This window comes from Sceloporus occidentalis, unplaced genomic scaffold, assembly GCF_023333645.1.
Source record: "Sceloporus occidentalis isolate IW3139 unplaced genomic scaffold, rSceOcc1.0.p SCAF_233, whole genome shotgun sequence".
Taxonomy (NCBI): Eukaryota; Metazoa; Chordata; class Lepidosauria; order Squamata; family Phrynosomatidae; genus Sceloporus; species Sceloporus occidentalis.
Genome location: NW_028317213.1, coordinates 850,860 through 866,189, shown reverse-complemented (window position 1 = coordinate 866,189; position 15,330 = coordinate 850,860). Strand labels below are relative to the sequence as shown.

General features: G+C 36.6%; 1 protein-coding gene across 1 annotated transcript in view; it reads right to left on the bottom strand.

Annotated features, from left to right (window-relative positions):
* Nucleotides 1–357: 357 nt before the first annotated feature.
* Nucleotides 358–15,330, bottom strand: part of LOC149276599 (uncharacterized) — a 35,908-nt gene continuing 20,935 nt past the window's right edge. The window contains exons 15-51 of the mRNA XM_089503455.1: nucleotides 15,031–15,084; nucleotides 14,788–14,886; nucleotides 14,652–14,696; nucleotides 14,186–14,284; nucleotides 13,343–13,396; nucleotides 13,139–13,246; nucleotides 12,333–12,386; nucleotides 12,135–12,233; nucleotides 11,896–11,949; nucleotides 11,673–11,771; nucleotides 11,505–11,558; nucleotides 11,360–11,413; nucleotides 11,098–11,151; nucleotides 10,652–10,705; nucleotides 10,133–10,177; nucleotides 9,514–9,612; nucleotides 9,246–9,353; nucleotides 9,096–9,149; nucleotides 8,449–8,502; nucleotides 7,854–7,907; nucleotides 7,405–7,458; nucleotides 6,477–6,584; nucleotides 6,334–6,387; nucleotides 6,178–6,231; nucleotides 5,742–5,903; nucleotides 5,540–5,647; nucleotides 5,034–5,141; nucleotides 4,145–4,198; nucleotides 3,957–4,064; nucleotides 3,756–3,809; nucleotides 3,535–3,642; nucleotides 3,019–3,072; nucleotides 2,636–2,743; nucleotides 2,028–2,319; nucleotides 1,547–1,734; nucleotides 1,178–1,420; nucleotides 358–504 (exon numbers count right to left, since the gene is read on the bottom strand). Coding sequence (XP_089359581.1) covers nucleotides 358–504; nucleotides 1,178–1,420; nucleotides 1,547–1,734; nucleotides 2,028–2,319; nucleotides 2,636–2,743; nucleotides 3,019–3,072; nucleotides 3,535–3,642; nucleotides 3,756–3,809; nucleotides 3,957–4,064; nucleotides 4,145–4,198; nucleotides 5,034–5,141; nucleotides 5,540–5,647; nucleotides 5,742–5,903; nucleotides 6,178–6,231; nucleotides 6,334–6,387; nucleotides 6,477–6,584; nucleotides 7,405–7,458; nucleotides 7,854–7,907; nucleotides 8,449–8,502; nucleotides 9,096–9,149; nucleotides 9,246–9,353; nucleotides 9,514–9,612; nucleotides 10,133–10,177; nucleotides 10,652–10,705; nucleotides 11,098–11,151; nucleotides 11,360–11,413; nucleotides 11,505–11,558; nucleotides 11,673–11,771; nucleotides 11,896–11,949; nucleotides 12,135–12,233; nucleotides 12,333–12,386; nucleotides 13,139–13,246; nucleotides 13,343–13,396; nucleotides 14,186–14,284; nucleotides 14,652–14,696; nucleotides 14,788–14,886; nucleotides 15,031–15,084 — 3,399 coding nt within the window. The remainder of the gene's footprint in view (nucleotides 505–1,177; nucleotides 1,421–1,546; nucleotides 1,735–2,027; nucleotides 2,320–2,635; nucleotides 2,744–3,018; nucleotides 3,073–3,534; nucleotides 3,643–3,755; nucleotides 3,810–3,956; nucleotides 4,065–4,144; nucleotides 4,199–5,033; nucleotides 5,142–5,539; nucleotides 5,648–5,741; nucleotides 5,904–6,177; nucleotides 6,232–6,333; nucleotides 6,388–6,476; nucleotides 6,585–7,404; nucleotides 7,459–7,853; nucleotides 7,908–8,448; nucleotides 8,503–9,095; nucleotides 9,150–9,245; nucleotides 9,354–9,513; nucleotides 9,613–10,132; nucleotides 10,178–10,651; nucleotides 10,706–11,097; nucleotides 11,152–11,359; nucleotides 11,414–11,504; nucleotides 11,559–11,672; nucleotides 11,772–11,895; nucleotides 11,950–12,134; nucleotides 12,234–12,332; nucleotides 12,387–13,138; nucleotides 13,247–13,342; nucleotides 13,397–14,185; nucleotides 14,285–14,651; nucleotides 14,697–14,787; nucleotides 14,887–15,030; nucleotides 15,085–15,330) is intronic.

Here is a 15,330-nt window from a genome sequence, read left to right as displayed (position 1 = left end):
TCATCTTGGTTAGAAAGATGGTTGAGTTTGATATTTTGGAATAATCAGTGCTCTGTGAAATGGCCAAAACTCATTTAAAAACATCACACAGTGTTTTCATTAACGGATATTATAGCACCAGATGTCATCAAAATATGAAATTTGTAGAAAAAATAAAGCAAAAGCATTTAGTTTGTGTTATTACAAAATCATTTAGCCCTTTTCCATCTAGTTATCGGTTTTTTTCCCTCGTTGGTTGGAAATAAATAACTAGAGTACAGTTTTTCTGCCTCTAGAAGGTGACAAAATTAGAAAAATAGGGGCACGAATGGAGTGCACATCATTTGCTGTGGTTTTAGAAAGAATAATATTCCGAAATTACAAGAAGCATACAGGGCCAACGTCAACACCGAATTCTTGATCTGGTCCACCGACATCCATGGGTGCAATATCTAAGATTGGTAACCTCATTGTCTTGCGTGTTCTGTATTCAAAGACTGTTTTGCTCCATTCACCTGTGTGTCTCTGCAAAGAAATGAAAGCAAAATTGTTATAAGCCAGAAACCTTTACTGCATTCAAGCATATCTTAAGAGTTCACAAGCAATTATTAGCTTTAAAAAGTCTGTTTCAGTTCATATCTTTAATTATCTATAATGTGGTTATTTTTTTAATGAAATTAATTTTAATTTTTACATAACATGCCTAAACTGTTCTCCTTTTATGTTGGGTAACAAGTTGTGCTGCTGAATATCGTGTCTGTGAAGTAATTTTGTCTCCAATGTTGTTTAGAAAGCTTGTGCTTGAGAGCATACATTGAAAAAGAGGCCTACTAAACAGATGCAATAAAACAAATTACATTAAGACAAGAAAAAAATAAGTTAGGGCTAGCCATACAGTTCCTAGCCTCCCTAGCAAGTTATGTCTCTCCTGGAGTAGTGCTTCCCACCATCTCAGCCCCCAAGGGCCTACATTGCCTACATGGTGTGACTGACCCTGTCAGAAAAACAGTTTGCTTATTCTTTTTTTTTTTTAGAATTGTAGCTTTTTGATAATTCTATGTATTTAGTAAAACTCAGAGTGTGCTTTTAGGACATTTACTATAACTGGGAGAGTACACTATTTGTCTCTTGATTGTAATAAAATACAAAAGATGGGTTCGAGTTGCATAATTAATCTTTCAATATGCAATATACTTACAGTGCAACCATCCTCTAAAACTGTGTACGTGAATTTACTGTTTCCTTCAGCCTTCAGTTCGCTTTCGGTGGAGCTCATGAATTTCAAAGCCTTCTTTACGTTTCCATTCTGGCCATCCATATAGGCGATGCTGTTCTTGCAGTGGTAAGTGATGTTCTGAGAGGCTCTGCTAGACAGAATTCTGAGGAATGCTATCTGGACTTCGGAAACATCTTCTGGGAGCTCTGAATCTCCATAGCCAAACTAAAAAGTGGATTACATTATTATTATTACTCAAATTCGAAGCAGGGATAATGTATGATCTATAGTAAAACAAAATCTACATTACTATTATTATGAGTAGCATAGTTCTAAGTATGTTTTACCTACCTGGAAGCCACCATTCATAGACTCTCCAAACCAGACATGTTTCCTCTCATTTCCAGAGCTAGTGAACCAGTTCTTACGTGGAACACTGCTTGGATTTGCATTTACACAGGTTTCACCAGTTTCCATATTGCAGAAGACTTTAATGGCATCCATTTTGCATCCTTGGTTGGGATCAATCCAATATTCTCCTACAGAAAAACACAGGATAGCAGCCATGAATGCCACATTTAAACCCAATTGTGTTTCATTTGTACGTCTGTTGTTGTGTATGTAGATAACAGTTCTTCAATAAAATAATATACTTAGCAAGACATTTTACGACAAATAGTGCGTTGTTCTACGTTAAAGATTACCTGACCAATGCCAGTGTCACACAATAAAGGTTATTTTATTATATTGTTTGGTAGTAAAATAGAATACCAAAAGTATTTTTATTCATGGTGTTACCAAAATGTCTTTATGTATTTGTGAATGTACTTACCACTCTTAAACTCTGGATGACAGAACTTGAGATCACGGCAGTTACGTGCTGGATTCTTTCTAGAGCCATCAGGGCTGATGATGTTTTCGATTTGACTGTTGATTGATTTCAATGAAGACATTACCTCAGAAGCACTTAAAGCCCCATCGAGTGGTTGATCACCATAGTATGGAGCTCCAGCAGGTCCCTTTTCAAATGAGGAACCTAGTCCAGCAGCACCACCATCACAACAAGGGCCAGGTGGTCCAGGTTGACCAGGTTGTCCAGGAGGACCAGGTTGACCAGATGCTCCCTAAACATTGAATGGAGAAATCATCAAAATTCGTACATTTTGTAAAGGTGTGAAACATTTCATGTTGGTAAACTCGTAAGCAAATCTAGAGTTTACAAATCTGTCTCTTTGAAAAAATATTCACCCTCCTTATTGATGTTACTAAGACCCTCCAGGACGAAACAGCTTTGATAAACCATTCATTAATCTTAATATATATATATATATATATATATATATATATATATATATATATATATATATCGTGGACGTCCTAGGATAAGTAAACTATCTAATGGAACAGATTTTAGGCATAATTGTAACTGCATATATTTACCTCTGGACCAGTTTCTCCTCTGCTACCACGAGGACCTGGTGGGCCCATGGGTCCTGGATATCCACTAGTACCATCCTTTCCTTGAGGACCGCTTGGGCCTGGTGGACCCTAAAACAGAAGACATGTATTACTTGTACATCCATTCCTATTCATCAAACACCTTTGCAATCTAGCTAAATCCAGATAAATGCTATATATTGTTCACATTATTGACCGATTAACGAATTGTCCAAATTTTAATGCAAGGTATTTTTTAATTTCTATTCCACATCTCTTATTCTTTGCACAATAATTTGCAGATATGTCCTATGTTATAGTAATACATATCTCTTTTTGACATAATAAAAGCGCCATCATGACAAGCAATATAATATTATACCTACCCTGGGACCAAGAGGACCTGGACTTCCAGCAGTACCTTGTTCTCCAGAAGCACCCTAGTATGAAACAAAATCATATCAAACTACAAGTAAATTATATATTCATGGTAAGAGATATGTACTTCTTCTCTCTCAATTACAATATGGTTGCTAGCTTTAGAAGTGGCAACCTTTTAGATTTAATAATTTAAAATATTTTTAACAAAATGTAGCTCAGAATAATGTTGGATATGGTATCCTTTGTGTACGGTTTAACATGTATTTAAATTATTGTGGCGATGGCTTTTATGTTTATGCATTACAGGAAGAGTTACTCTTATTCTTCCTAGGCAAAAGATGAATCCAAGTGTTACCATAAGGGCTGAAATAACTGGTTTATAGGTTTCATTCAGCATAGCACTTGACAGTTTGCATGTTGCCCCTACACCTTTATAAACAGAAATTATTAGGCTCAAACTGGGGAACATATGATCTATTGGCTGTTGCCCTTAAAGTGCCTCAAAAAACGTAAGTACTTACAGGAGGACCTGGAAGACCAGGATTTCCTGGGAAACCTCTGTGGCCTTTAATTCCATTGGTACCACGTTCACCAGCTTCTCCCTTGTCACCACGTGGACCTTGAGGACCCTAAGATTAGCAACCAAAAAATGCATGCTTAACCAGGATATCAAAAAAATATAATAGTATTGTCTATCATATTAGGAATTACTACTTTTCAAGTATACTCTTTGAAAACTTACAGATGGACCACGAGCACCAGCAGGACCAGGGGCACCAGGTGAGCCAGCTGGACCCTAAATAAAAGAAATGTAAAATTACAAAATGAACACAAAAATATTCATCAGAAATGTCAGCAACATTTTCAGGGGATGTAAAGTTATATTCTAATAAATAAAATGCTAGGCGGATCGACATTTAAGACCACAAAATCATTCACTTACACTCTCTCCTCTATCTCCTGACTTGCCAGCTGGGCCAGCAGGACCTGGAGCGCCTGGGTGACCTGGAGATCCAGGAGCACCAGGAGAACCACCTTCACCTCGATCACCCTATTAAAAAAACCAGAAGAAAAATAAAGCAATGCACAAGCACCAATTGATTAAAAGAGAAAATAAAACTGAATACTTACTTTAGGACCAGGAGATCCATCACGCCCAGGTGAACCATCACTGCCAGGATTGCCCTAAGATAATGATATAATTTAATAACTTTTAAATAATTTGCACAATCCTGAAACTAATAATTTTGCACCTTTGTTTTAGCTAGTTAACACGTTCTAGGCCTATTCAAATGTTATCTCAAAACTATAGCACCTGTGACAATTATTATTAGAGAACAACTGATTTACCTTTTGAGTGTTAGAAAATACAATCAACGGACAAAATTCCCATTTACAAAAATACAACACCTTTTTGGATTCTAAAAATATATGTGTCTGTGTTTTTGGGAGCTTTGACGGGAGGTGGGGATACATGTAATTATAACATAATGAAGCACTGCTTTGAAACAGGGCTGGGTGCAAGTTTGAGATCTAGCACACGTTTTGTACACGTTTTGTTTGGCAAGCTGATCTGACAACATGCAGCATGCAGGGACTGTTACTTTGTTTCACTACTGTACACATGGTTAGCAAAGCAGCTTATTAGAATGCTTGCTCTATGTATCGATCTCTACCCAAAGGCATTATCACATACTCTTTACACTGTGAGAGACCCTATCAATTTGTCATTGACTGATTAACAGCATTCTCTGTTTCACACTGAAATGAAAATGCTTCAATTTATTATAGAAGTGGCTCATGTACATTCAAACTTCCAAGACGTTGAACCCTCTGTACACAGGATTTTTAGTCATCTTGGACAGGCGGTGCACTTGCCACCAAGTATGAGATATGTGAGTGGCACATTGGCACAATCCTGTTCCTAATCACAGCATTCATGTTCAGCATGTAATAACATCTCAATACAAATGTGACCTAAACAAAATGCTTCTTGATAGAATGTAGTGGATTCACTTACATCTCTTCCAGCTTCACCAGGTGCACCGTTGAGACCAGCTGGACCAGCTGGACCAGGAGAACCACGGTCACCAGGAGATCCATTTGAACCAGACTTTCCATCTTCACCCTATACATCAGATATGTACTATATTACTATAGTATACAAATCTCTACATCATGCAACATTTTAAATATATCTAAGGTAAATCAATAACAAATTTATATTTTGTTTCATTCTGTGGTGCAGACTTCAATACACCAACATTATGCTTGGATTATCATCTGCTTGGTTTTGTAGGTCCTATTTATTTCTATAATATTATAATTTATACAATAACAAAAATCTAATAGATCATAAAATATATGGATCGATATCTATATGTTTACACCTACATGCTAAATGCATTTCTATCATCATTAGACATATCAGAAAAAATGAAAATGAGCAAACAAAATATAAAGCAGTAAAAGGGTAGTGGATACTAATTAACTGACAAATACAGTAAAAGTGTCAGAATACAATACCTTAGGGCCAGGAATGCCAGGAGTACCTGGTCTTCCTTGCATTCCAGGTAATCCTACAATACCACGAGTACCAGCTGGGCCAGAAATACCTGAAGGACCTGGGGCACCCTGTAAGCAACAAAAGGTTATTTATATTTAACACAAGAGGTCTGAAAATAACACAGGTATGTTGCTTGGGTGATGTATTTTAAAGTGCACTCACTGGTTCTCCGCGATTACCGGGAGATCCTCTTTCTCCTGGTTGACCCGGTTCACCTTTTGGACCTGCTCCTCCAGGGCTGCCTGGGGCACCAACACTACCAGCTGGGCCTGGGGGGCCATCTTTTCCTGGTCCGCCTGGAGAACCTGGAGGACCTGCATTGCCCTATAAAAATAAAAGATTGTGAAGACATCATAAGAAGGTTGACATAAGACAAAAAACCTTTAAAACCTTATTTGCCAACTAATGATTGTCACAGAAACCTAAACAATAACTGCAAATATGAATAGCTTATTGAGTTTAGCAAGACACACTTTTGAACATATCTTTACATTCATATGTATATATTTTAATTGTAAGTAATTTAACATTCACTGTAACTGCTTACTCACATAGTCTGAGTTTGAATTGTGTATTTTAATAACTAAGATGTACTTACGTTGCTTCCTGGAGGGCCAGGCAAACCACGAGCACCAGGAAAGCCAGCTGCACCCTATATGTGTAAAACGAAATCGTAATTTTAAGATAGTCTAGATATTGTTGATTATATGAGCATTTGTAGTAAACAAACAGAGGTTCTAGAAGGAAAACTCACAGGTGAGCCAGGGGCACCACGATCGCCTTTTCCTCCTTGAGGGCCAGGGTTACCCTGGAAAAGAAATACAAAGCATTAGGTTTATCATGGTGAGTAACTCACATTTACTTCAGGTGATACAATAAGGGCAATGTAATACTTACAGCAGGCCCAGATCCACCTTGTGGACCAGCAACACCTGGAGGACCAGCCTCTCCTCTTTCACCAGGACCACCTTTCTCTCCTTTGGATCCAGGTTCTCCATTTTGACCCTGTATGAAACCATATATAAGTATATATAGAGGTATCCAGGTTGAATACAACTCAATGTATTACCCCTTAGGTTTGAATGCTTATTGCAGTCCAGGCAGTTAAAACATACATGTATTAAAATGCAATGGTTATTTAGTATTCATATTAGTTGTCATGCTGTCAGTGTCTGATTTGGATAGTTAGGACTTTGAGCAACCTATTGCAAAGACAGATACAAAGCCCGCCACAACTCTACTAAGAAATAATTGGCCTTTTTCCACCACATGGACAATTTACATTTCAACTCTATTGGATCCTTATGAAACCTCGTGAAGCTATGTCTGATTGAAATGTGTGCTTTAGTTGGGTAATGGCCTATATCAAAGGCAATCTTAATATTACATATGCCTCATACTTTTAGAAATGATACAAGTCCAAGATGGCATCATCTACAAAAATGAATTAAGACATCTTACTGACATAAAAGGTTGTGGTATGCACCCAGCTATGTGTTTAAGGACAAGGGTACAAAGCAGCAGAAGGACTACAACTAATAAAAAAGAACACAAAACTCTAAAATACTGCATCTTCATTTCTAACATTAACTACTTGCAGGAAATATTTTGACCCAATAGTCATGGCCAAGATACAGCATGACTAAAACAACCAGGTTATATGTACCAAAGATTAAAAGAGATACCGAAGGTAAAACGTCACAGGTCAAAACAAAAAATGGAGTGCAAAGTAAAGCAAACAAATTGAAATTGATTTAATCTATTTTGTTCATTCTGTACAAAGGGGATATTACTTTAGATTCTAACTTTTCAGTACAGTACTTACAGGGGCTCCAGGGAAGCCAGCAGGACCAGGGGGACCACCTTCTCCACGCTCACCCTAAAATCGGAAATCGGAATTTATGATTCACACATATTTGCAAACAAGAAAAGTATAGGAATTTTACTTTGAATTAATGTAATTTATTTGAAAACACAAAGGCGTGCCAGAAAAATATTGTTGTTTTAATAGAAAACTAGCAGTGCTTTTTGGTTGATATTTTTGGTTGCTTTCTAGAAAAGAATGGATGCAGATAAAGTTGAACTTAGTGGATATATATGTGCCAATGCATGCTGATGTATTATTATTGTCTTGATTGATTGCTAAATTGTCACTCAGATTTAAGAGTGATTGTCATTTATCGTAAATAGTTAAATAGGATTCTGGTATTATACCCAGCTCTAAAGTGTGAGTGATATTTCTTCAATATAATGAGACATTAATATGATACTTACAGGGCCACCACGTGCACCAACGGGGCCTGGAGGACCAGCTGGACCACTATCACCCTGCAAAATACAAGAATATGTTAATAATGATAATTATCAGCATTACCATCCTCTTAAGGTATTATATCATAAGAACTCATGCTATTTTTGGCCATTAACCTACTGTGTATAATGTATAGTTAATCATTTGTATTTATTAAGGGCTAACATTTCCTAAAAGCTATGAATGTTATAAATACATACATTACAAGACACTATTTAAAAAAGCAATAGCATGACTCCAATAGTAAGTTTAGGTCGTAATCCGTACTACAGTATATTGGAGAAATACATTTTACTTCACATGGCTACTTCTTTTGGTTACTTCAGCAACTCATATTACGAGAGTGTTAAGATGTTGTAATTTGTTATCAAATCTATGTCAAAAGTAATTTTTACTATAAGGCCACATTAAACTTGAATATGAGTCTCTGTGTAAAAACCATTATCTGGAGCCACCACAGTCCTTTCCAAGATATTGGTGGTTATTTACCACCTCAGTGGCCCATTGCATAAGTAATGTATAATGTATAAAGCACACGCATTAATAAATATATCATACCTTGTCACCAGCTGGACCGGCAGGACCAGGTGGCCCAATGGGACCTGCAGGACCCTGAAAATACAGAGCAAACCATGAGTCAAATTGTTATTGTAGACAGTAAAAATGAAAATACAATTTAGAGAAGCATTATGTCCATTTAATATATCAAGCCAAAAAGGCCATTTATTAAAAGATTACTGAATATTCTTCACAGTAAGGGCCGTATGGCTCTGTAGTGAATTAACCATGCAGGAGGTCACTACAAGTTCTGGGAAGACTTATAAGAATAAAATCAACAGCTTTTAAGTAAGAAAATGGACTTATCAGTTCACATTGTAATTTAAAATATGTTGTTCCAGTGTGTATTCTGACTGCCTATGGAAAATTGAAAATTAGAGTTTGCTTAAAAAAGTTTTTTTCCCCTTTATTTAAATTGATGCAGTTATCTTGGAAATGTTGAACTCCATATGGACAATTGAGGTCATGATTTTGGTTTGCTTTCATAAAATGAATGACAAATCAGGACTTTATAAAAAAAGACAAGAGTTCGACCCCCTGGCAGAAGAATTAACAATATGTTGCTTTTTGCAATATTGTTGTATTTGCACTTTTTTTTATAAAAAAGGATATTGTCTGCACCATACACAGTTATGGAAAATACTTACTCTACTTCCATCTTTACCAGGGGATCCATCATCTCCTTTACCGCCAGCCTCTCCCTAGGAAATAAAGCATTACAAATGTATTGTTAAGAAATATAAAGCTAATCAAGTGTTTTTAGCGCCAATGATTCAGGTCTGAAAATAAACACTGACCTTTTCACCCTTGGGACCAGGATTTCCAAAGCCTCCTCTCTCTCCAGGCATTCCTTGAAGACCAGGTGGACCCATGGAACCAGCAGGACCAGGAGGACCAGCAGGACCCTAAAATGGTTAATCTATAGATTACCTTCAAACATCATAAAAATATTTGACAAATGTATACTGCCAACTATATTTGGGCTTGGTTCATTTTATCATACCATAACATTGAATGAGAAGAAGTACAATTACATTTAAATAAAATATTAAATAATATGTTTACCTTAGCACCATCTGGACCGGGGGGACCAGCAGAACCTCTAAGACCCGGAGATCCTGGTGTACCTTGTGCTCCTCTTTCACCAGGGGCACCATTTTCACCCTTTTAAAAAGGAATTGGTTATCATAGAACATAGGATGATGTTTATTAACTTGTTATAAGCAAACATAAATATGAATGTTTAGGACTACAAATAGGCAGAAAATTAGGATTTATTCTAAAGTCTCTTGTGTGACAACCTAGCTTGCTTGTGAGCACTCCAAAGAAGGCATGATTCCTTTAAAAATATTGCCCTGGAATATGGCATGGAACACACAGATATGGGCCTTTCAGGGAGTATAGAAAATCTCCTGAAACGATCTACTTTTATATGGGCAGGAGGGTGCAAGATTTCTATACAAGCAAAGGTTTCCCCATAGGCTGTGCATGAATAATGGTCTAGAGTTATAAAAAAAGACTGTGGGAGCTGTTACTAGAGAGATATATATGCATGTTGACCTAAGCTTTCAACGCTAGACTACTAAGGATGAGCGTATGTTCATTACCAAATTGCACTGTCCATACTGTCAATGGGTGGAACTTAATTTTTCCAGCAAGAAGGTTTTAGCCTTTTAATACTCACTTTTCCTCCTGGGGTTCCTGGGACACCACCCTCACCTTTTGGACCCTTAAGGGAAAAATATATGTTTTACTTAAGCATTATATTGTAAACGAAAATGCCACATAAAATTGACATGGATATAAAAAAGCAAAAACCCATGAAAAATCTTTCACTTGTTATGCTGTACTCATCATGGCAAACTAAAATTGTTAGTTATACAATGTTTTGATGTTACTGTTCTAAATGTATAGGTTCATGGACCTTTCCTGTATTTTCATGAGGGTCTGTTAATCTTGTCTGTACAGCCACCATACCTCTCAATTTGCTAACATACCGGTAGTATTTTAGATTGGTGTTAAAAAAGTTGTTGCTGGAGCCTTGACATTTACTAAACTTAAACATTTTGATGGCATTCATAAGACACTCCAAATTAGAAATCTTGATATGCATTTCCTTAACATGCTACACTATCCATAGTGGATATGGCCTTCCATAACACCATGATGCAAGTTAATCAATTCTGTCTAATTATGAACTCACAGCTTCACCAGGTTTTCCATTTTCACCAGGGGGTCCAGCAGTTCCAGGAAGACCCTATGTGGAAAAAAAAGTAATGCTTTTATATTAAAAAAACTGAACATTTTCTCTGAAACGTGTAAAGGCACACTCCTCCCTTCCCTATTAAAATATTGTACATGGTCTAAAACTATTTTTGAAAACTTTAATACTTAATGTAGCTACATTATGTGTGCAAAGATACACAGGACATACATGGGCCTTGCCTATCACCAAATGTGACTTATGTATTGTCCATAACTAAAACTAAAACTTTAAATGAATTAAATTGTATATGATCATATATGCTATGCAACAAAATCCTCAGCAGTATCATGAACCTTGATAATTAGTGATACTGTGATACTTCATAGTCTACTTCGTCTGTCCTGGATGACTTTATAGATCAAACATACGTATTGAGATAGTACCTGGAATCCTGGAGGTCCGGTTGCTCCTGGTTCTCCTCTTTCGCCTGCAGGACCCTATGAATATTGAACAACGTTTTTTACAACACACAGTATACATCTATCTATTTTTTGCATCATTTAATTCTCATAATGTCCTCAGAAGACTTATATATATGGGGAGAATTGTTGTGCTTCCATATACATACATAATTCATACAATCACTTAAATTCTGATTTATAGAATAATATATTGAAAGAAAATATTTTTAGTATAATAACTTACTGCTACTCCAGGAGGACCCTGTGCACCTGGCTCACCACTCTTTCCAGGAAGTCCCTAGTAAAAAAAACAATAACATCTTGTATTAATTATTGTACAAAAACATGAAGGAAATAAATTACATGTTTAAAATCATGAAACATATTACCTGTGTTCCAGGTGATCCAGGATTTCCTTTTTCTCCATTCTTACCAGGTTGGCCCTATGTAAAAAAGAAAAACAGTGCTATTGTGATAAAGAGTTTAATTCAACTTAAAAGTCTGTTACTGTGTATGAACAATGTTAATTTACAAACTATATGTTATAAATCACCTACCTCATTACCCTTAGGTCCTGGGAATCCCATGACACCGGGTTGTCCTCTTGGACCAGGTGGTCCTTGAGAACCAGGACGGCCAGATTCTCCAGAGGGACCCTTAAATAATTACAAAATGTAATTAATTAAAATATGATCTAATGTATTGGTCCGTTGCATAGACTACAACGTACAATAAATGCCATGCACTGTAAGCTCTATCCTTTAATCTTGTCTTACTTACTTGTGGTCCTGGTTTGCCATCAGATCCTGGGGCACCAGGGCTACCTGTAGAACCCTAAAATTTAAAGAAGGAAAAATGTTACCCTATTTGATCTTTATTCAAGATGTATACCATAGGGAATGATCAGCATTTCGTCACTTGAAAGCTACTTAATTATGGCAACGCATCTGGTTAAGTCACTCCAACATATCACCTGCTCAAATAATGAGGAATCTAAGATATAAAGCAAAGTTCCTTACTCTCATGCCAGGCAAACCAGGTCCACCATCTCTTCCGGGTTCACCAGGATTTCCTCTTTGACCAGCTTGACCTGGTAACCCACGTTCTCCAGGAGGTCCCTACATAAATTTTAATATGTAAATTTACACAAAGATCACAAATAATAATAAAATAATAATGTTGCTTTAAGAATTATATATAAAATTAAAAAAACATACCTTTTCACCGGGGATCCCATTGCTACCTGGTGGTCCACGGAAACCTGGGGTACCCTAAAAAATAAACAAGGCAGGTTTTAGGGAAATACAAGTAGGAATATGATAAAAAGTGTTCAGGTGAATGTGAACAGTCTATGATACCCCTTTTCTTTTTTTTCCAAATAAAATTTTATTGAGTTTTGTTATTTTTTCTTATCAAGCACTGTTGGTCATAAATTGCTCTGCAAGATCATATAAAGTGTACAGATAGACATAAATATGTTTCAGTGGATATATGCAAGCACACGATGATACTCCTGTTCTACCCAATGGAAGAGTGTCATCTCCTCCATTCTAATGAATGCATCCTCCACTCTAATGAACAAGCAGATGTGTTGTACAAGAGAAAGGAAATATTTTTCTTTCCTTTAAGTTAAATTAGCAAGAAATTATGAGTAAAATGAGTTGGGCTATTTTGACATAGACAGCTGCAATTGTCTCTAATATTTGAGACAACATATTAACAAACTAAGTGTAGTTTTATTAAATTAGTACTTGATGCATTCAGACATACATTTTGCAATGCAACAAAATGTTGAGGGGCAGACTATCTCAGTCAATGGATGCTATAGTTAATATAAAAAAAGTGATCTTGGTACAATCTGTAAAGTGTTTTTATTACTATACCAACTAAACGAATGGCTCAATGAGCTGTTTCGTACATTATGGTGGAATTTGAAAAACAAAATGCTTAAAAATAAGCATATATTTCAGTGAAATGTCCATGTTCATATTATCTACTTAAGGTAAGTCTTGATTTTACTTACTCTTTCTCCTGGTGTTCCTGGTAATCCGTTAGTGCCTGGTTCACCATTGGTTCCCTTCTTGCCTTCCTCACCGGCAGGTCCAGGGGTACCTGGGGGTCCAGATTCTCCCTAACAATTAATAAGAATGATTTAAATGTAATTTAAATTAAATTTAAATTTATTATTTGGCAATGCTATGCTCTCTAATGGCTGTGATCAACTTACGCGCTCTCCTCTTTGACCAGGTTCTCCTTTTCCACCATCTTTGCCAGGTTCACCCTAGAAATATGCAGATATGTATTAAATTCATAAATATAAATTATATATGTATATATAGACACACATATATGAACAAAATAAATGCTACTTTAATGTCACAAAAATGGCTGCTTCTTTTGAGTCTAAACATTACATTTTGTCTGCGGAACTGATGGATTCAAAACTCTAAAAAAAAATAGTTACTAACAGGAACAAATTGGGGATGAAAATCAGCCCTGGAATGTTTAGGCCACCAGCTGATTAGTGACATGCATGCAGCCATATGCTTCATATGTACAGCTCAACACTACGCTCTTTCCCACACATTCACAGCATGCCGCTATCTGTATTCCGCAAGCGTCTGAGCACTAAACTACTATATTGACCACACGTGAAGCCCACCAGTCAAGGAGTCAAGGAAAACCATAACCTTTGCAGTCAGCTATTGGGCATCAAGGTGTGTGCCACATATAGAACAAACTACGGTATTAACTCAAACAAATTATACTTTATCTACTAATACCCCAGTAAACAGAACCTGACTGGCCTTTGAGAACATTGGGCAAATACTGAATGGCCAGATGGCTGAAGATCCACTGTCAAGGCTGCTTGAACAATCTAAAAATGTAGTGTGTGGATTCTACATTTGTTAATGCATGGCAGTAGGCAGGTGCTTGCCTTTAACTTATGGGCTGCTGCCAGGGCCTGTATTACATCTTAACTTCTAAGATCTAGTTACAATTTTATTTTTTAGTTTATGCTTACAGTATACAATATACTTGTGGCATAAAATCTACATAGTTTACCTACCGCTGTGCCTCTTAAGCCAGGAACTCCATTAGTACCAGGAGGGCCAGGAGGACCACGACCACCAGCCAGACCAGGAGCACCAGGGATGCCAGCAGGACCCTATTCACAAGAAAATAAGCATATTTCATAAATATAAGGACTATACAAGAAATGCTGTAAGCAAATATATTATAGCCATAGTAACCATTAAAAATAAATGTTTAAAGGCAAGACATGTGCCCTGCTTAAAAATGCATTTTTTCTATAAGATTTTTCATGATTAATGCTGCCTCTGACCACTTTAATTTTGATGCACATAAATCTAATCATAAATATAATGGTGAAAGTTGTATGTTATATTTATGTGTCCTTCTGTGTTTGTGTTCCTCTCTCTCTTTCTTGTATGAGTTTTGTTCTTCTTCAACTGGAAGATACATAAAACAAAATGTCTTAATATCAATGTCTTAATAAGGCCAGAGATACATACCGTTTCACCCTTGCCGCCGGGATTTCCAGGATTACCAGGAGGACCCTAGGAGGAAATGCCAGATTGGTTATTATTGTACTTTTTATATGCTTTTGGAAAGTAACACAAATAACATTTCAATGAGAGTTTTGCTTACAGCAGGACCAGTTAAACCAACGGGACCTTGGGGTCCGGTTTCACCTCTAGAACCAGGTGAGCCATCTGAACCACGAGAACCAGGAGCTCCAGCTTCACCCTAAAGAGAGACAATGATTTGACATTTGTTTCAATATTTGTTCAATATTTTATGATCTTAAAAAATACAGTGACTTTCTGATTTTTTTGGAGGGTAGGGTCCAATATATTTTATATGGATAGTTAGAAGAAAAAACTGTGGTACCTTGGGGCCTGGACCTCCAGGGAATCCTGCATTGCCAGGGGGACCAGGAGGACCCTGCAGAAAAGAAATGAGATAAAACAGTTTGCAATTTAAAGCATGCAACTGTTTAACTGTATTCATAACAACCCACACCATAAAAATGTATATGAATTAGATTATTAGAACATTCTAGAATAGAGTGAGCTTTCTCATAAACCTTGTGTTTTCATGTTCTTTGAAGTACAACAGAGTAACCATGCAATTTCAATGCAATGAGATCACATGTATGTTTGTATTTTCAAGTCTAGGAACTGCAGACGC